Source organism: Gavia stellata, chromosome 4 (genome assembly GCF_030936135.1).
Source record: "Gavia stellata isolate bGavSte3 chromosome 4, bGavSte3.hap2, whole genome shotgun sequence".
Taxonomy (NCBI): Eukaryota; Metazoa; Chordata; class Aves; order Gaviiformes; family Gaviidae; genus Gavia; species Gavia stellata.
The window spans coordinates 55,822,828-55,843,883 of NC_082597.1; the positions used below are offsets into that span (position 1 = coordinate 55,822,828).

The 21,056-nt window shown below is 43.6% G+C and overlaps 1 protein-coding gene and 1 non-coding gene across 6 annotated transcripts; one reads left to right on the forward strand and one right to left on the reverse strand.

The window, feature by feature from the left end:
- Window positions 1–6,174: 6,174 nt before the first annotated feature.
- On the reverse strand, window positions 6,175–6,323 carry LOC132317000 (U12 minor spliceosomal RNA). Its single transcript, XR_009483974.1, has one exon. It is a non-coding gene; the product is annotated as a U12 minor spliceosomal RNA (small nuclear RNA).
- Window positions 6,324–6,665: 342 nt separating this feature from the next.
- Window positions 6,666–20,790, forward strand: POLDIP3 (DNA polymerase delta interacting protein 3). 5 transcript variants are annotated; one of them, XM_059816536.1, is made up of 10 exons: window positions 6,666–6,752; window positions 8,097–8,144; window positions 10,206–10,593; window positions 13,297–13,374; window positions 15,173–15,268; window positions 17,090–17,272; window positions 18,188–18,265; window positions 18,870–18,999; window positions 19,871–19,937; window positions 20,299–20,790. In XM_059816536.1, the coding sequence occupies exons 1-10, from the start codon at window positions 6,694–6,696 to the stop codon at window positions 20,471–20,473; spliced, it is 1,302 nt and encodes a 433-aa protein (XP_059672519.1). In that variant the 5' UTR covers window positions 6,666–6,693; the 3' UTR covers window positions 20,474–20,790. The 5 variants fall into 5 exon arrangements, with proteins under 5 accessions (XP_059672519.1, XP_059672520.1, XP_059672522.1 ...); XM_059816537.1 differs by having other exon boundaries at window positions 13,300–13,374; XM_059816539.1 differs by lacking the exon at window positions 8,097–8,144 and having other exon boundaries at window positions 10,206–10,602.
- Window positions 20,791–21,056: the final 266 nt, after the last annotated feature.

Here is a 21,056-nt window from a genome sequence, read left to right on the forward strand (position 1 = left end):
TGGGGGGGGGTGGGGGTGGGGGTGTGGGGGGGTGTGTGTGTGTGTGTGTGTGTAAAAAAAGTCAATTTGATGATAATGAAACCTACGGGTCCTGCAAGACAGACATCTTCCCTTAGTTATCCCAGAGCAAATATTTCATAGACACAGCAGAAGCTCCAGCCCCACCACTGTGCCTTCCCCTCAGAGGGAGAAAGCCTGACCCCAGACACAGTCACCACCACAGCTAGCCAGCACCTCTGTATTTTCCCAGATCTTGCAACAGCACATAATTAATACTTGGATTATATCACTAACTTCTCTTTAGAAGGTTTTTTGCTTTTGAAAGTGATGACCAGACTCTGTTTAAATGCATGGAGATACATCTCACATGCTCATTTTCCAGAAGGGTACCTGGGAAGGCAAATAGCAGCTGTTTCACCAAAAGGTTTCCTCAGAAATTCATTATCCCTCATGACAGACTCCTGTGAGAGTTAAGATCACTCAAATACCAACATGGGTAATTTTGAAGGAGCAACTGGTCAATTGACCTGAGGAGCAATGCTGAGATCTTTCATAGCTGAAGCTGAGATATTTCAAGCAGTTTGGTTTTCTACAAGGGCTTGTCTTGGGGTACTGAAACCAAATTCTCACAACACAGGATAACAGACTGGGAGACTGTTCACCCATGAGCAAGAGAAGTGAATGGATTGACGTTTCTTTTCTTCTCCCCTTTGCCTCCCCCACCCAAATGCACACAAACCAAAGGATCAAAATTATAAACTGGGTGAAAAATGCATAGTTCATCAACTCTCATTATCTACTCTTCTAAAGGACTAAAAGAGCAACATCAGCAGCATAATGTTGATGAACGTATGCTATTTTATATTAGGGTTAGCTGTGCTTCAGAACAAATATCTGTGGTATGAATTATTTGACAAGTTTAACTGGTATTTGACAACTCACATATCTACCAAGCACTATTTATCTAGCTATAATGGAGCGGTGCAGAAAATATGCTAAATACATATGCAAAACACTGGTGCAATTCAAATTCCACATGCATGGAAATCACTATGCCACAAGCTTTTATTCCTGAGTGATTCCTTGATTTAGGATGCCCCTGACACACACTAGCAAAGCAGAGGCAACAGTGGTTTAGGAACTGAAGAGGACTAAAACTCCTATTTTCAGACTGGTTTGGATTATATTCTTGACTATGTACTCTTAGGACAACTATGTGAGGCAGGGACCAATTTTCCCAAACATTTCTAACATCCTAAACAACCTATTACTTAATTCCTATTGTTTGCTTTCACTTCAGTTGTGAATCAAGCCTGTGCTTTCAAGCCTGCAGTATAAGCTCATGTTGGTCATGGAGTCTAATATTAATAAAAAATAGACTTTGAGTGTGCAAATATCAACCAAAAGAAGAAAGAGACGTCTGGTTGGCAAGAGAACTTGTTGTACTTATCTAGAAGCAGGCAGCACGTGTGGTTAGTTTATCTGAGCACATCTCTCTCTATTCAGGGAATCCATGGCAGACTGGTGAGATGCTACCCACTTGGTGAGCAGCTGCTGCAGACATTGCTGGCAGGTGCTGGTAGCTGCAAACAACTAAGAGGGCACAAACACCGTTAGGTGAAAGAGCCATGCAATTACAGCAACGTGAAAAAGGTCCCATCCACAACTAGATTGTAGAATAAATATTCACAAAAAAAAAAAAAAAAAAGAGCTGCTATGGTTTAAATGACATACAAGCAATAACCAACAGGTTATCAAGAGCAAATATGGCCTTTTTCCAGCTTCTGAAAAATTAAATGGGTGGTGGGCATCTGTGTTATGGGAGGTATCTCCATTCAGAAATTCCTCTTCTCGGGCAAACCAGTACAGCCGAGATTCAGGACACAGCCTTTTACATCTGTGCTAACTGAGGAGTACCTTACCTTCTCAGACAGTTCTTCAATTTGCCAAGCTCGTTTGGGAACCTCATCCTGTTTCCTAACATTCCTGCAGCCCACCCACAAAGGATTCAAAATATGGGCTAGAAGAAAAATTGTATTCGGCTCAAGAAGAGTCTGAACATTACTAAAGAAATCAAAAGGGTTGCTTGTTGCAGAAATGCCAACTGAAATTTAAAGTAAAAGAACAGCACTAAAAAGCAAAACTAACTTTCCTTTGAATAGGTATGTCAAGTAACTCACCACATAATTTTGAAAAATGTAAGCTTAATCAGTAAGAAAGCTCAGAATTTTAAAATACTTAGTGAGAGGCCCACTGTGGCAGTGCCAGCTTTTGATGCCAGGACAAAGGCATTCTCACGACTGGCTGTCCGACGCACAAGAGGCTTAGGAGGAAGCGAGCACATGGTTCTTCTGGCCGGGCAGGACAAGCAAACGCCCTGGCCAGCAACACCCAGGCTCCAAGAATCGGCCTTTCCTGCTGCAACAGCCACATCTAACCCAGACAAAAAGCAACAGCAACACAACAGGTCCTGTTCTGTTCTGGGTTACATCCAACACGAATAACTGAAGTGCTCTGGCGAAGAAATTAAAAGAAAATAAGATGTCCAGTCCTGCATATTTGCTAATAATTTAAACTTTTACCACAATAAGAATAGCCCATCATTTCTGTAAATGTTTGTTTAATTCCAAGCTAAATCCCAAATTTGGTCCTTTCCCTTTTTCAAAAATGAAATTTGTTCCTGCTAGGAAACATGCATGTTAGTAAATAATTAACAGAGTAACAAAAACCTCAGTTTATAGACATAAACAAGAAATACAACTCAAACAGCACTCACATTAACTGACATTTCTGGTATAACCTTCAAAAATGTTCATGTCTCTATATCTTTGATCTGAACAAAAAGGAATATATAAGAAGTCAGGAGATTTTTATTGTAATTATTAGGATTCTACTTCAGTGTACAAAACCTGACATAGAAAAATTACCCCTACGGCAGCTAATTCCCCCTTGAGTTTAATTACAAAATTGTTTAATCATTTTCATACGAAATGTTTCTGTGTCAAAGTAATGATTATGGTGATGGTATTAATGCAATCAAGGGGAGCATACTGCCTACATACTAAATTTTTAATAGTTTTGTTATAATTAATAGAGAAAAAATAAGGTTTCTAACAGCTTAGATGGCTAGGAGCTTTCCTAACTGAAGTTGGCTGGCAAAGTTATTTGGCTTCTGACACACCAGGCATGCATGTTTCTGTCCTTTGAAGAGCAAAGAAACACATCTAACACTGTGGTCAGTCATTGTGACAGACGGACTTTAGCTGGGCTGAGTAATGATGTGGTCGTGTTCCACAGCAACTTATTGGCTATTTTTTCTGGCCATGTTATTCTGCTTTCAGCTGCTTCACGTGCCTCTGTAAGACTCAGTGAGGGTAACGTTGTAAGTCGGATGCTGTGCCACATACTGCCCCAAGGTTATTATGACATCCTTTGCATAATTTCCTAATTAGTATTTTAAAAAGGACATTGGTGTGAGACAGGGAAATGGTCTCCTCTGTTCTGACTTCCGTGCTCTGGGTCTCAGACGACAAGGGAGACGCACTCAGGGAATCCACCTCTGAAAGTTACCCGGCACATTTGGACAAGGACCCCTTTGCAGGGACCCCTTGCACTCAGAGAGGTCTCTTTGCTGCTGCTTGCACCTTCCCCCCTCTCCCAGACACAAGAGAAGGGAAGCGGAGGCCTGGGACTGTCCCTGTGCAAATATTTGACTTCTCATTCACAGCTGCAAGGAGGAACTGGGAGAGACCCGTGACACCTGAGCTGCAGCTTGTCATGTCTCACGGGAAGAGTAAAACAATTGTAAATACAGGGAATGGAAGATCCTGGGGTTTAAACCCTTCCTTCCCGCAACAGCATGGCTCATGCCCCCTAACCAGCTGTGCCGGTTTTTGCTACGATAGAGTTAATTTTCTTCATAGTAGCTAGTATGGGGCCATGTTTTGGATTTGTGCTGAAAACAGGGTTGATACACAGGGATGGTTTAGTTACTGCTGAGCAGTGCTTACACAGAGTCAAGGCCTTTTCTGCTTCTCACACTGCCCCACCAGCGAGTAGGCTGGGGGTGCACAAGAAGTTGGGAGGGGACAAAGTCGGGACAGCTGACCCCAACGGACCAAAGGGATATTCCATACCATATGATGTCATGCTCAGTATATAAACTAGGGGGAAAGCTGGCTGGGGGACCGCTGCTTGGGGACAGGCTGGGCATCAGTCGGAGAGTGGTGAGCAATTGTTTTCATTTGCATCACTTGTCTGGCTTGTTTGTTGTTGTTGTTTGCCTTTTCATTACAACTTTTATTATTATTATTATCATTATTGTTATTATTTTATTTTATTCCATTTCATTTCATTTCATTTATTAAACTGTTCTTATCTCAACCCACGAGCTTTCTCACTTTTACTTTTCCTATTCTCTCCCCCATCCCGCTGGGGCAGGGGGGAGTGAGTGAGCAGCTGTGTGGTGCTTAGTTGCCAGCTGAGCTTAAACCATGACACCAGCCTCCCACTGAGACTTCCCTGTGAGAAGGGGGGTGCCTGCAGAGGAAAGGGAGCTTCACTGAAGGAATGGGTGAGCAGGCCTGGATTCTTCACGTGGAGAGAAGATGACTTAGGGGATCACAGGTGGAAGAGAGGGTGGGTAGGAGCTACACATGCATTGTCTGCCTTCAATTGCAAGAACTAGGCTGATGGAAGCAAAAAGAACAGGAGAAAGGTTCACCACGGAGCAGAGTGGACGTGTGCCACCCCTTGCCAAAGGGTATTGTGGCTGCACAGATTTCACTGGGGTCAACAAGTGTCTGGGCAGGTGTCTGGAAGAGACCTCCATGGGGGGTCCTTGCAGGTTGGGTAGATGGCCCTCTAGTCTGGAACCAGTTGGGCTACTCTTATATTCGTAAAAATTTGCTCAAAGAAATGTTGCCTGTTAGTTTTGCAACAGCAGGCTTTATGGTTGTCACTCATCATCCACCCCGCCACCTCAGTTTGGTCAACTATCTTGACTGCAGCACAAAAGCACAAAAAGGGCATGAACTTATTATTGTGTACCCTAATTTGATAGCGATGCAGTCATGTGCCGCTCTTAATCCGGATCAAGTACCAGAGGGCAGCTAAGCACTGACCTGGCACCAATCACTACTGGAATGACTGTGGGGTCACGAAGGCTTGAAACGTTCCTGAGAGAAAATCTGCGCTGTGGGATCCTGAGCTCACATGGCTGCAAGCAGCCGCCTCAGCCGCGCCTGTCTCCTTGGCATTTGTCCCTGGCCCTCACTGGCAGCTCCCACCATGCTGAAGTCCAAGAGCTTCCTCCCAGGACCTTCTCTGTGGATCTCTCATGGAGCGTGCATGGGCTGGCAGCTCCACAGCAACGAGGTGGAGGCTGCTGCATACACTGCGATGCCTCAGGGTCACCGCAGCCCAGGGCGTTGTGGTGGGGAGACGGTAGGAAGTGAATGATGAGGGCGCGGAGGGGAACCACACAAGTGATCCTCCTGACAGCTGCCAGGGGAGAGACAGAGCTGTGGGCAGAAGCAAAACTGCATTTCGGTGATGTGTCTTCCCGTGACAGGAAGAAACCCTGCGCTGCAGGGCCCTGGGGGTATGCTGTGCTGCAAAGGGCGTTTTGAGGGAGGCCCAGCAGCACCCGGGCCCGTGGTGACACCCAGAGCCACCGTCCAGCAAGTACAGATGCTGCAGCCGCTGAGTCAGGGCAGGGCGGGCGGCAACGCTGGAAAGGCACTGGAAAGCTCACCTCCGCCCAAGCCTGCACTAGAAGGCTTTTCCTTTTCACGGATTTTTTTTTCTTAGTCTTATTTTAAATGGCGCCATTCCTCCCAGAAAAGCATAAAAAAGGAATCACTTCCTGCAGACACGTGAAGTGCTTGGAGGGTTTTGGTGATGTATTTCTAAGCCTCGTGAAGAACCTTAGGCCAGCTCAAACAGACTGCGTTACGCATAAACTGGACGGAGCGCATGGTGGGGGGAGACACTAGTTAAGTGTTTTTTCTCTTTAAAGCAATTTAATCAAGTTCTTCGCTATAATTTGAAGACGCCGGCGTGCGGCCCGGAGGTCCGTCTTACACCACCACAGCTTAGGTGCTCCAGAAGCGCAGCTCCCGTGCCACCACCCCCCCACCCCTTTCTGTCGTTGGGACGGGCAGCAGTAAGGACCGGGCAGATCACGGCACCCGGGCATCCCGCGAAGTAAGCGGGTCACCCGGGGACGACCTGTACCCGCTCAAAAATTCCTCTCACATTTGCAGTGAGGACCCGGGCGTCACCCCGGGTCGTTATTTTCCTTACTCATAAGTTTAAGGCATAACAGTCGCACTTCCGCCCCACGGGGAGAACTCTAAGCGTTAGCTCCATAGATCAGGGCAAGGAGCTCCCTACGACGCCTCACGGCGCACAAGCTAAGTTTCCGTTGCCCTGACTAATCCATCGGTCTCTTTCCCTTCTGCCGCCGTGTAACCGCTGCGCGGGCCAAATCCTAACGGGACGTGCCCGGGATCGTATGTAAATGACATGCCCGGGCGCCGCTGGGGATTGTGGGACACCCTCCCCTCCCCCCGGTGTCGCGCCCTGGGGCGGGAACTATCTTACTTCTGGAGGCGGGGCGATGAACGGAAGTAGTATGATGTCATGTCCGGGTCTCGCTCGCTGCGTCTTCTCGTTGGGCCCCGCGACAAGATGGCGGACCTCTCTCTGGACGAGCTCATACGGAAACGCGGTGTGACGGTGAAAGGGAGGTAAGCGGTCGGGAGGGCAGCGCCCCGGGCCCGGTGGCCTCCGGTGGCTCCTCTGTTATCCCTTCTGGTCGTTCCGCTCCGGAGGCTGCGGGCCGCAGCCTGCCTGAGCGCGACCCGGCCCTGTTCCCTGCTCTCGCCTTCCCATTGGCTTGGGCGTTGGTCTGTGGGGCCGTGCCTTTGATGCAGATTGGTGGTGCCGGCCGTCGCTCAGGGATGGGGCCGGGGAGGGGGTCTGTCCCCACACCTCACTCCGCTGTGCGGTGCGCTGCCCCGTGGGCTCTGGCCCCGGCAGGGCAGGCCCACCCACCACCTCTCCCCCTCTCTTCTCGGACCCTTCTCGTTTCGCCCGAGATTCCTGGCACAGCCTATCGCTTCACTGGTGCCTCCGACCTGCGCTTCCCTTGCTATCTCCTGCTTCTTCTCGCCGACTAACCCAGTGGTGCTCCCCAAGCCGGGATCAGCAGGGCCTGGGCGCCCCCCATCCCCGAGCCCTCTCGGTATCCGGGCTGCCCTGTATCTGCAGCAGGAGCTGCTGCTGGGCTGCAGCTCTTCGTCAGGCAGTGCCTTGGGGGTGCCCGGTCCCCCCGCAGCTCCCAGAAGCGGTGCGTTGATGAGCGGCACGGTGCATTGTGGGATAGCCGTGGGAAGTGTAGTTGTGCCACAGGGAGCTGTAACTAGCAAAGCTGATCAGGATCCGCACAGGCGAGGCTTCAGGCTGCTGTGGCTTCGTCAAAACTGCTGCCTGGCCTTTGGAAACTGATATGTTACAGATGCTATCATCAACTGTAGCATAGTTGATGATACTCTGATAGATTGTTTAAAATGCTTGTGTGGATGTGGAGTGTGTTACATATTAGCTACAAGATGAGATTCTTTGTATGGCAGATGTCTCCAGTGTAGGATGGGCTATTTACTCTAGTGCAGCTGCCGGCAATTCTTACCTGGCTTCTCTTTTGGTAGCTTCTCATCTTCCCTTTTGCCATAGTCTCTTGATGCTTCTGAAGATCTTGTGCATGGGTTTCTCCTCATCTGTGTTGGCTAAGTGTCCTCCTTTTTTTTTGTCGTTTTGTTGGGGTTTTTTAAATTTAATAGTCCTTGGGGAATCTTAGGTTTTAACTCTGAATGTCTACACTTACATGTCTAGAGTAATATTTTGAAAGTTGTCTGCTAACCTATACTAGCAAAACATTCAAGTGCATATTTAAATCCTAGTCTAGACAAGGCCTTGGCTTTGCACTTTCGTTCGCATTATCCTGTGTATTTGGAACAGACTTATGCTGCTTAATATGCCAATCACCTCCTTTCTCCTTTTTCAAATCCTTCCTTAACTCTCATTTCTTCCAGGAATTCTTCCTGCTTTTATTTGCTGAACAACAATCCTTCTGCAGCACTGTAAGAATTTTTCTGCCTTGCATTTCTCTTGTTTGTCATGTTTATCTCACTTTATAAGATTTCTGAGGTAGCTAACTTGACTTTGTGAAGGCTGGATAAACTGAATAAACTTGAATCATTATATCCATGCTCTTCAGTAGTCTAGATGAAAAAACAGAAAAATCTTCACCTATAAAACGTACTAATCCACAAAATATTCAAGCCAGAACTTGAAGTTCTGGGAAGTTAATTAGATGTTTGAGATTCCCTTTTATTTCAGGTGCTGTGGCACAAAATGCCTAAACAGTTAATGCTGCTGTAGGGTAAGCAATTCTGTACGGAAGAGAGTTGCTTACTAGGATAAACACAAGTCTTCAAAGAGGGTGTAATCTTCAGTACGGTTTCCCAGCCAAATTCATTAGTTCGTGTCAGTAACAGTTTTAACTAACTCTGGCTTAAATGCTGATACATATATTTCTGGTTTTACTTTGACCTCTTTTATGCTCATTAAAAAGAACCACTCATCAAGCCCTTCTGCAGCACTCTAACTGAATGCTTTCAACATAGCTAAATTAATGCTTTTTAAAATTGCAAGGGAAGTCTTGTTCTGTGGCTGTTGCTTTATGGGTACTGTTAGTCTTCTGTATTATTCTGGATATATATTAATAAATGGTCTTAATAATACTCCTGTTTCTTCTAGTGTGCTTTGGCTGTATGAGAGAGTAGCCATAGGATTCTTACGTAACAAAATGGGACCCCAGTCCTAGCTCACCAGTTGTCTGGACACAAGAATGAATGAGACAAAAGTGGAGGTTCAGTCTTTCATCTTTTTTTTTTTTTTAACAGATCTCTTCACTGAAAATACATAACTGTAAATAATGTTAAGATTGTAGGGTTAGATCAGGAAATACTGATACAAAGCTGTATGAATAATTCAAATTGCATCATCATTTGAATTTGTGATGTTAGCCTTTTGAGTATTACAACAAATTCTAGATGTCTACTTTTAGACTTTATAATACTGGACATTACATTTCAGAAAGCAGATGAACACTGTAGCCCTCTGTAGCTTATTTTAAATTTTAAGAAGCCAACAGCAAGAATATATTTTCAGTACCTTAACTTCAAAATTTCTCTTACTACTTTGTCATCTTAAAAAAAAAAAAAAAAAAAAAAGAAACTCAATGGAAAAAAGAAAACCTTAAAAAATACTTAAAGGAGGAATTATATTAAAAAATTAGACAAGCTGTTTCCTTTTAGGGGAGATTTTCGAAAAGTGAATCAGACCTGTAACAAGAAACTAGTTTCAGCTTTCACTACATAATGGGCTGCTTCTTAGTAATACTTGTGTACAAGTACAAATGCTGTCCTTTCTGTGGGCTCTTATCTTTCTGTGCTCGGTATTGTGATGATGATGTGCTTAAAGTAAAGGCCAGTTCTGTTAGTAGATTAAAGAGACAGTGATGTTAAAAAGTAATTTGACTGATAAGTGTTATTGTTGGCAGTTGATCAACTTTGAAACGGGTGGCTTTGAACTGAGATTGGTACTGGTGCTTGTACATCGTAAAATCCAAGCCTCTACACTCCCACAAATCTGAACTTGCTGCCCAAAATTCTTGAAATCACGTGTAGTTCCATGTTTCCTTTGTATCAGGACACACTGTTGTATTACAAAAGATGCTTTAGCAGACCTGCTCAGTCCTAAAGCTAGAAAGTCTGTTTCTGTTCCTCTTTGTCTTCAAAGGTTTCCCCAAAGTACCTAAGTTGTTGATGACTTTTGTTTAAATGTAGTATATACTTAGCACAGCTGAAGTCAGACCCTTTACTTAAGTTTGTAAATGTGAGCTTAAGGATGGATTTTGGAAATCAGTTCCTTAGCTGTTTATGTAGAAAGTAAAATCCAGCATAAAACAGCTTAGGAGCTCTAATGTTGTATCTGGACATCTAACCTGAGTGGATTTCTGTGCAGTAATAATGAGCGTTTGTTTGCAGAAACACAAAGACTTTTATTGATAGTGTATCACATCTTATAATATCTGAAACGAACTCTTTTTTTTTTTTTTTTTTTTTTTTTCTCCCCAGGCTTAACACAAGGCCAGTGTTTGGAGGTGTAAGATCTCGCATTGGGATCCAGCAAAATCTTCTAAATAGACCATCACCAGCTGTCGGCTTCCAGCGGACATTTGACGCCCGACAGAAGATAGGACTCACTGATGCCCGACACAAACTGGGAGTTAAAGATGCCCGTGAAAAACTGGTTCAAAAGGATGCTCGGTTCAGAATCAAAGGGAAGGTGCAGGATGCTCGAGAGATGTTGAATTCCCGTAAGCAGCAAAGTGTTGCTGCTGAAAAGGTGACCAAAGTGGTGGATGCCAGAGAGAAGATCAGCTTAAAAAGGAGTGCTCCAGCTGCTGTCAGCCCAACTATGGCAACAGTGAATCCAGCCATGAAAATCACCAAAACTATCCAAGTAGGTCAAGCAAGCCACCTCTGAGCCCCTCATTTATTCTACAGCAGTCCAGTAGAAATGATAATACATGAATATGTGCACATGTTTACAATAGAAGCGATGGCGATACAGTTCAGTCCAGCCTGTAGGGCAGGACTCAGAGCCTTTTGGGTGTCCTTGCAGCTGCTTGGGGCTTTTTGTGGAATCCCAGCTTTCATTTAATTTTTCATTTGAATTTTGGGCCCAATAAAGACTAAAGCAGCGCTCCTGTCAGCATTAAAGTAGTTGTCCTGAATGGTTAAGTAGTCTCTTTCCCACTTAAATACAAAGAAAATGTACGCGTTTTTTGTCATTCTTATGCCACCCCTCTTTGCAAGTCTGATGTGGTGGATTGTCGTGTCTAGATAACTGATTTATCCTACTGGTGGGATAACAGTTTAGAATATATGGCTGTGTTTGTGTCTAAGGAGATATAGAATTCGATGAGCCATTCTACAATTTCTCTATTTCTACTTATCTGATTTTCAGGAAAGCCCTGGCTTCCAGGGAATTGCCTGATTATATGATGCACTCCTGCTGAGGCTCAAGATTTACTTCAGTTGCACTATAATCAGTTGATCACCCTAACCTGCTGATTTCCTTTGGCAATTTTCTGATTTCACTTTGCTGTGCGCACAGTAACTTGATTCTTAGCAAACTTCTCTGAGAAACAACTACTATTGAACTGTGCATGTGTTAGGTACAGTGGGTAGAGTCAGAAGAGAAGTTTCCAGACTGTCAGGATTGTTTGAGGAGTGGTTTTGTTCCTCACCTCTACAAGCATGTAACTGAAGTTCCTAGGCTACCTCTTCCATTTTTCTCCTCCCAAAGATCAACAGTGTGCTTACACATACTCAGAAAATCTCCTATTCTCATCAGTCTGAAAGCCTAGATGAGTCTGCTTTCTGTTCAGCTGTGGGTTTTGCTCAAGAGCATCAAGCATATTTCTTCTTTAAATTAGCCAAGGAAATTTCCCATTCCTCTGCAGGTTTCCTGCCAGGCTGACCTAAGGAAGAGAAAGGACTCTTGTGGCAGTAAGAAGGGCTAATCGCAGAGCAATACAGCAGTCTGTTCAGTAGTCTTTAATTAGTAGGGTAATTAGTACTCCTGCTGCCCTTGTAAGCCAAATCACCACCATCAGCTATTAGAAGTTGAGCATTTTCTACAAAGTTTATAGGAGTTAAAATAGTTTCCAGAGACTTGGTACAGCAGCAGTTTGCTCTGACCTGATTTTTTTTTTGTATGACTTGGTTTGACCTGCAGTACTTTATGTGTGTTAGACAACATAGTGCAAGAAAAAATATTGTAGAATATAATGATGATAAAAACTGTAGACAAAAGCATGCACATGAGCCATTATCTAATAATTTTTTTAAAGATTTATACCTGAATCTGAAATTGCCCATGGTCATTCCCAGCGGCTACCTGGGCACTTGGTCACAGCTCCTTCTCTTACCGGACTGGAGAGCAAACCCTCCCGTAACAGCCCAGCTGCAGAGTCACCACTGAAGCCACTTTCTTTACTGAGAGAGTAGTCAAGCATTGGAACAGGCTGCCCAGGGAGGTGGTGGAGTCACCATCACTGGAGGTGTCCAAAAACGTGTAGACGTGGCAGTGCGGGACATGGTTTAGTGGGCATGGTGGTATTGGGTTGATGGTTGGATTTGATGATCTTACAGGTCTTTTCCAGCTGTAGTGATTCTGTGATTCCCAAATGTGGGAGCAGAATCAAACTAAAGTATCTTCATCTGAGATGCAGCACACAGCTCTAATGTCCTGTATTGTGGTCTTGTTTCTCATAAAGGAAGGAAAAAAGTCTTTGAAACCCAAAGAATTTCCATAGCTCTGCTGGTGTTTCCATAGGACAGGTATCCTTGTTTCTGAATTGATTAGCAAATTGAAACATGAGGGTGCTGTGGTGTAAGTTACAGTCTAGAGAGAATGCAAATCTGAAGATTTTGCTGCCTGTATGGAGTATTTTTGTAAGACGACCCATTCTTTTCTGTAATGGACAGCTCCCAGCTTTTTGAAAAACCAAAAGGGCATTTTTGAGGGAGTTGCTGATTAGTACAGCTACATTCCCTGACTACTTCTGTTGTCGTTTCCCTGTTTCATGGGATAACAGACTGCATGTCTGTTGCATCTGTCTGATGCACTGTACCCTGTGCATCATTTTATTCCACTGCAGCTTATTCCAGCGCTAGTGTGAAGGGACAGTATATACTTCTCCTTTGAAACGGAACTGAACTAGATTGTGTTGTGTCCTAACTTGTTGAGTTGGATGAAAATAGGTATCTTTGGTTCCCTGTAGCATGAAAGAAGAGAAGCTTACTTGCTGATTTATCCTGTTCATGGTTTCATACTTGCAGAAATGTAGATCTAGTCAGTGCTGGCAGGGCTGGAGTTAAGTCCCCTTCCTACTAATCTTGGACTAAAACTCAAGTAATTTTAATCAGTTTCTCTGCGTGGCTTTAGCTTCACTTAAAGAAATTAAAACCTATCTCATATTGAACATATTACAGGAAACATAGATGTTATCTAATAGCATATTGTGGTAGTATGTTTCAAGAGCAGGAGAGTGAATTTCAAGGTCTCAGGGTATCAGCTAACAGCTCCAATCTTCTGAAATGGGGATCTGGTGGACTGTAGTGTTTAAATGCTTTGGTTCTTTCCCTCTAACTGTAGCAGAAGGCTCCGGTTCCTGGACACTCTCATCCAGCAGGAATGAGGATCAATGTGGTGAACAATCATACACACAAACAGGTGTGTGCCTGCTCTGTGCTCTTTGTTTGTTACCTGTGGGGGGAGGGGGGCAGGAAGGAAGGAAGGAAGGTGTCCATAAATGTTGGAAGTTGCAAAGAAACAAGTAGGAAAGAAAAGAGGAGTGTTTGGAAGTTCTCGAACAGCTTAGCTCCCTGTTCTCCTGTGGTTAAAGTACTTCCATGGTAATTGAGATTTCCATTTAGTCTAATTGATCTTGATTCCTTGTGTGTTACATGAATGTAAGTAGGTATTCCCAGTTTTTATTTGTATGTGCTAATGTTTTTTTATTTCTAGAGTATGACCTTTAGATCTGATGTCTTTCTGTAAATTTCTCAGTGACACCACATCAGATAAAGTTGTTGGTTGTTTTGATTCACCATCCTGCCAGCCTCTTCAGAGAAGGGATATGATTGTACATGGTCAAATGTTCTACAGTGAGGTGTGAAATCCTAGCTGTGGGTCCCTGCTGGAAACCTGACAGTGAATGATATTAACTGGTATTCTGATGTACTATCAAAGTTGCCATATCCCTTATCAAGCACACTTTGAGGAAAACCCTAGAATTTGTGCTCTCTTCCGGGATCAATTTTAAAGACCTTTGTCACAGCCCACAGCCATTCAGCCACCTTACCACCTTGGGTGCTTTCAGAGAGGAATTACATGTTTTTATTACTTTGTGTGTGTGTATCCATAAAGTATTAAATGAAATATTGGAAAACTGACATTCACAATATCATGTCCTGGGGTTTTTTGGCCTTGATCAGGGTAACTTTAGCTATTTGTGTAAGTTACCTCTAGATTGACCTCCTGCCATCACCTATCCCAGATGCTGTCACTTAAGGAAGTGTTTTCATTATTCTGACATCATCACTGTAAGCCTTGAATTCATTTCATTTGTCTCAAACTCAAGTCCATTGTCCTGATGGCTAGTGTTTTTCCCAGTTCTTTTCTGCACAATTCTCCTGTGTTTTACCATCCTTTTTGGTTCATAGCATTTCTGTGACTGGAACAACCACCAGAATCTTGCTGACTGTGAAAACCCACTTAATTTGCAAGCTCTCATTGCTAATCCCTCCATTTTTCTTCACCTTTCTACTGAATTAGTGGGACGCTGTTTTGAGTTGTGACTTCTTATGTTCTGGGCGGTGCCGTATGTGTATAGACTTTTTCTTAGCATTATTTAGAGTCTATGAAAAAATATTTGTGTAGAGTTCGCCTCAGTATCTTAAGGCAGGGCTATGTGCGTTAAATTGAACTGGGAAATTAGTTATTCATTCATTAAACCTCCTAGTGCAGTGTTTTCTAGTGCCAGATGTATATGTGCTGTGCTGAGGAAAGCAGGCTATTCAAAAAGAATGTTCGGTTCAGATGTATTTGGCAGGCATCTGCTTAATTTAAAGAAAAAATAATTAAAAATCATATGCACAGGCTTCAACTTTAAAGGTGGCAGGGTGCTAAAAAGTAAGACACTGAGGCTTTATTCCATTAATGTGGTTTCATCAGTCCTGATGAGGTCTAGGGATTAGAGAAATCTATATGTGGTTTCAGTCCACCTAGGGAAACAGCTTTACTGTGGCATTTCCAGAAAAGAAATTTGATAGTTTTTACACTGATGTTTTGAAATGGACTTGTGTACCTTCAGCTTTGTGTCCCCAAGCTGCAAGGACAGGACTAAAGTCCAGTGGGAGTCATGTTCATTACCTGAAGAAGGCTGAAGGCAGGGGCAAACTACTACTTTTGGAAATGATGTCCAGATTAAATCTGCCTGCTTGTAAACTATTACCTTGCTTCTCTTCAGGGTCTGTATGACATGGAAGATGATGAGGAAAGTGTCTCTCCCCTTACTAGCAAACAGATGAAAATCACCACCACAAACAGTTTCCTGCACAACGCGGTAAGGGATTATCTGAACGGTCCCCATCACGCCATGCTCACATTGGGTGGACACACACGCTGCGGCTTTACAGGGCTTATTTTCTTTTAAAGTATGTAAACGATACTTTCTCCTGAAATGTTTGCTTTTCAGCCCACCCTTCCCTTTGTGCCAATGCTTCTAGTGTTATTTTTGGGACAGTTCCTTTTAGGCTAACTGTGGTTTTACAGGCCTTTTGCAGCCAGAATGTGTCCTTTCTCCCTTGCTGGCAGGTTGCTGCATGTTAAATCTTGAGTTTTCTCTTTTTGGGGAAGTGCTTTGAATCTATCTTGTTACTTTTTGAGCAGGCAAGCAAGGGAAGCTTTCTGCTGCTTTTAGAGACTGGACATCAGAGCAAGAAATCTCTTGCCATGCAAAATCTTAGTTGGCAGCTTTTGGGGGAGTACTGATGCTCTGGAGGAGATGGAATTTCAACACAGACAAATGTGAGATCTTGCTCTTGGGATGGGATAACCCTTTGCAACTTAAGCTGAGAACTGACTGGCTAGAAAGCAGCTTTGTAGGAAAGAACCTGGGGTCCTGCTAGTTGATATACTGAGTTAGCAGTGCGTCCTTGCAGCAATGAAAGCCAACTGTAGGTTGTATCTTAGTAAGATCATAGTCAGCAAATCAAGGAGGATAACTGTTCCCATCTGTTTGGCATTTTGAGAATGCATCTGGAATACTGTGCCTATTTTGGGGCTCTGGGATACAAGACAGACACTGACAGACTGGAACTAGTACAACAGGGTGGTCAGGGGGCTGCAGCATCTGATGTGTGAGGAGAGGGTGAGAGAGCAGCCTCACTTAAGGCCAAGAAGAGAAGGCTGTAGTGAGATTTGTCCACTCTCTTTCACTACCTAATACGTGGTCATAGAAAAGGCAAAACCCAGGCCCTTTCCAGGAGTGAACAGGGAGAAGATGAACGAACAAATGTGTTGCAGCAAAAGAAATTCTAGTTAGATGGGGGGAGGTGTTGTGCATTTCTCAGGGTATTGGTCAGCCTCTGGCGCAGGGACCCAGAGAGGTTGTAAAATCACCATTCTCAGATCTTCAGAGCTTAACTGGGTAAGGCCTTGAGTCAACCTGATGTGTCTTTGAAGTTAGCCCTGTTTCAGACATGGGGATTGGACATAGTTTTGCCCTAAATTACTCTGTGGTTCTGAGAAAGCAAATTCATGTAGTTTTACCATCACACAGACAGTCTAGTGCAATGATTATCCCATGGTTTTTTTTTTCCTTGTCTGGGTATTCAGAATAGAGCTCCTGTCCATTATGGATTTGGGTTTTTTTAGGAGTAAATGTATTATCTCCAGTGTTCACAGCAGCTACCAAGCACAGTTTTTAGTCTGGCTTTTAACTTGCGTAGAAAGGTTACACTCCGTGTCTTTGTGTACCCTAGCTTGATGTTTCTGAAGAAGTATTACTGTTTGTACTAAGCAGATCAATCTTATTGTTAATGAGCAATCTTTGTGTATGCTTTGTGAAGTACTTGAAAATCTTTGGATAAAAGGAGCTTTTCAAATTCAAATAGCACTTGTAAAGTTCATTTAAGAAGAATATGAAACTTAAAAGTGCTCATTAGTGAGGGAAGTGCCCCTTTGGGATAAACATATGCCCAGAAACTTTAGTTGATTTTTGTCTCAAAGCTGAAAGTCTCCAGCACTGTGGTAGTTTTGACACTGGAAAGGACAAGCAGTTCTTAATGCATGCTAGTAATGCTGTCCTACTGTTGGTGCTTGAAAGAGGGATGACTTTTGTGGCCTGCAGCTCTCAGAGATACTTTATTCTTTCTTCCTGTAGACTGGGCTGAGTGGCAATAAATTCTCTCTGTGCAAGACTGTTCCCCTGACTAAAGTGGTCCAGAATGATACATACACAGCTCCACCTGCACCTCCCTCTCCTATGCGGACGAAGGGCTTGACAAACATGTCCCGGACCTTAGTGACAAAGGAGGAGCCTCCAAAAGAACCAGTACCTATTGAGGTGAGCTCAGGGAAGTGGGAGATGTTCTTTATAGAGGTCTCTGAAACATCTGAAACTTGCTGTTCATCAGTTATGTGAGCAGCTCATTTTTGCCTGCCCTCCACTGTTACTTCTGGGACTCCATCAAGCTTATTCTGATAACAGCAACCCATGTCCCAAGAATTTGAAACCTGTTTAAACATCCTTTTCTTCAGCATTTATTGAGAGACTGGGAATTCTCAGTGCATCTTGCTTCTCTCAACTTTTTTATTTAGCATGGGGGGACATGGTCCTGGAGGAATCCATGTTACAGGGAGGTGGCAGTTGTTTGGACCCTCCTTGGTGGCTTCCATGTCCCTAGGAATAGTGTTGTAACACTGCTACTTATGTTGTCCTTTGTCCGCTCCTGTTAGCAAAAACAAGATTCTTGCTTCTTGCTGTCTACACAAGATGTCTCAGGCAATTTGTAGACAGCCTGTCTGGAATTGCTTTGCCAAACTGCCTGATACAGGTAACCCACGAGGTATTCCCAGGCTTGTTGAGTTCAGCATGCTCTTGAGGGATTGGAGCCATTTTTGGGGGGTTTGCTGGCTGGTGCAGAGTGAAGCAGAGACATGTGCTTAAAAATGTGGGCGTGACCAGAGAGTACTGTGTATGTATATGGATTAAGTTAGTGTAATACTTGGGAATGAAAGAGAAAAGTTACTTCAGAGAGAAAATAGCATGGAAAAGGGGCTCCTTTTCACCATCAGATGAGCTGTGCTTTTGTAAGCATTGATACTTCTCATTACTAGCTGTAGCTCTCTCCTTTGTACGTGTATGTACAGACTTCCCCAGACATCCCTTTAGTGACTTTTTTAATGCTTTCTCTGCTGTGCTGTCTTGCCTGCCGTGTTTCTGACCTTTTTTATGTGGTGCATTTGTTTGTGTTGGCAGCTGGCATTCAGTCCTTTGGAAGGCACAAAGATGACCGTAAACAATCTGCATCCTCGCGTCACAGAGGAAGACATTGTTGTAAGTGTTGCTTACTGCCAAACTGTGGATGAGTGAAGCGTCCTTCCCTTATCCTACCTCTTTTGATAAATCACTTGATCTATGGTGAATGCAATGAAGAGGGGTATGACGTGGGTTTGCTTTCCTTGCAGAGTTCCTGATTTTTGGTTTGTTTTTTGTTAATTTCTTTTAAGAAGTGTGTGCTTAAGACGATTGGGCAAAACCCCATTTCTAGGGTGAACTGAGGTACCTGGCATCACTTAGAGTTCGTGCCAAATCATGCTTGATGTTCCCGAACTTACAGCCCCATCCAAATTATCTGGGCACTTCGATTCTCAGCAGGCTGAGAATGAGCCTGGTCTTCATGTGTGACAAACAGTATAGAGTACTGGCCTTGAATTTTTTTGCTTGTGTTGGTTAGCAGTATGGAGCTTTGTGCAACCTGTATTACTAATGCCAAGTACTCACACCATAGCAAACACAATGAGGCAAATGTCAAGATTCTGCTATGTGTTTACTAAGCAGGAGAGGTGGTGCAATTAGGAAACTCATCCTTTCTCACTCAGTGTCTTTGGTTGAAGTGGTACCTTTGTGACCATGGTCATGACTAACTCTCTGCCTTCAGGAGTTATTCTGTGTGTGTGGCGCTCTGAAGCGAGCCCGGCTGGTGCACCCTGGAGTGGCTGAGGTAGTATTTGTGAAGAAAGAAGATGCTATCACTGCATATAAGAAATACAACAACAGGTGCTTAGACGGTAAGTTTGAGGCCAGAGTTGCATTTAGGATAGATAAATCAACAGACTTTTCCACCTCAGCGGAGAGTTTAAAAGCATCTTGGATGCTTATATTCTACCAAGAGAGAGGAAATGGCAGAAAATCAGTTCAGGAGCTGGACAACGTAATATGTTCCTATGTAACTAGCTGAATATATGCACAGTTTATTTGAGTGAAATTCAAAAAAAGTTTTCCTAGTAAGTATGCTCAAAGCTAGAGGCAGGATCCTGGTGATTCTGCTGGGCTGACTTCCAGGTTTTTGGGGTTTTTTGTTTGTAATCCAGTGCCAAGAGTTAGATAGTCGTTAGGAAGGCTTTACCTGCTTACAGAATAGCTGTTTGCAAAATACAAGTAAAACTAATATTTGCAGAAGCCTCAAGGCATAGTCAGAGACATTTTGAATCAGACATGTAAAACAATTAGTATCAGCTTCTCCTCCATAAACTTTGAACAACGCAATTGTTAATCTGGATCCACCTGCAATGTTGTTGGCTGAAGGCTGAAATTAGCTGTTAATTTTTGGCTGGAAATAGATGCTTTTTCTTTCTCTAGATGAGTGACATGTTACAAATGTCAGATGAGCGGACAGCTGAGAATGGGAGATTCTCTTGTGTCTCTGCTAAGGGTTTTGTACCTATATGTAATTTCTTAATTAGTGTGATTCTTCATACTGTACTGAGTGTTTCAGTGGCTCTTCTGTTGCTGTGACTTTGCAACAAAAGATGTATCAGCTGTTTTTGTTTCCCCAGCACATGGATGGAACTCTATTGCTTGCACTGATGTGTGATATTTCTGGGGTCTTGCCTTACCACAATTCTGATATAAGGACTTTTTAATTGTGTTTTTGTTTAGGTCAACCAATGAAATGCAATCTTCATATGAATGGGAATGTCATCACCTCAGATCAGCCTATATTGCTGTAAGTGTCCTTTGGGTGGAGGGAAGAACCAAATGTGTTTGCAGGTTCTGTTTTGAGGAGAACCAGAAGGGAGGAAAACTGTTGGCAAATCATTGTTCCATGAATATTCTCCTTCTCTTCCTCTCTGTGGTGCTCTGTGTTGAGCTGAGTGCAATATAGCTTGACTCCATAGTGTTCCCAGCCCTGAGGCTCAAAACAAGTCTGGGATGAGGAAGTTTTCTTGTGAGAAAAGCATATTTAAAACCTCTATCTCTAATATTGGGAAGGGGGCGAAACCGAGAGCAGTAAATGGAGACATATTGTTAAATTTTATTTCATAATGAGAGGTTAAATGCTGCTTTGTTTTTTTTTAATCCTTCAGCCGATTGAGTGATACCCCTTCAGTGAAGAAGGAAGGGGAACCACGCCGATCAAGTGCAAGCGCCTCCTCAAATCCCCCAGCTGAGGTGGACCCTGACACTATCTTGAAGGCACTCTTCAAATCCTCAGGGGTCTCTGCCTCTGTGCAGCCCACAGAATTCAAAATTAAACTCTGAGAAGGGGGAGTGAGCAGTGGACTGGAAAACTCATTTAAGTTGGGGAATGAGAAAAGTGCAGGAGTGCAGATGTTATTTGCATTTGCCTGCCTTGAAATTTTTTGTTTTCTATGATTGCTACCTTACTGTACAATAGTGTTTCCTCTTGTGTGTGTACTTTCTGTTTTTATAGTTGGAGTTTTCTTCCATGATTTTTTTTCCAAAAGAATAACCTCCCCCTTCTGTCAGTAATGTATTGCCACACATATACCATGTAACTCCTTTACTCCAAAGCTCCTAGTGGCCATTAAAAGTGCACATAGACTTTGAGGGAAGGAGTGGTGATCTCCTCCTCGTTTCTTCTGACTGACCTTTAACTAAAAGGTTGATTATCAACAGGCAAGAACACCACATTGTTTCTGCAACTGCTGCGCTAGGTACAAAGTCAGATGTGGCTGCATACAGAAAGCGACATCTTGCATCTTTGACTTGTATCCATTCAGTGGCATACTACTTCATTCCGGCTGTTGAACATTTTTCTGCTCAGCAGCTGTGACATGGAGAAGTGTGAAAAATTGAGCTTCCCACTGTGTATACCAGCCAA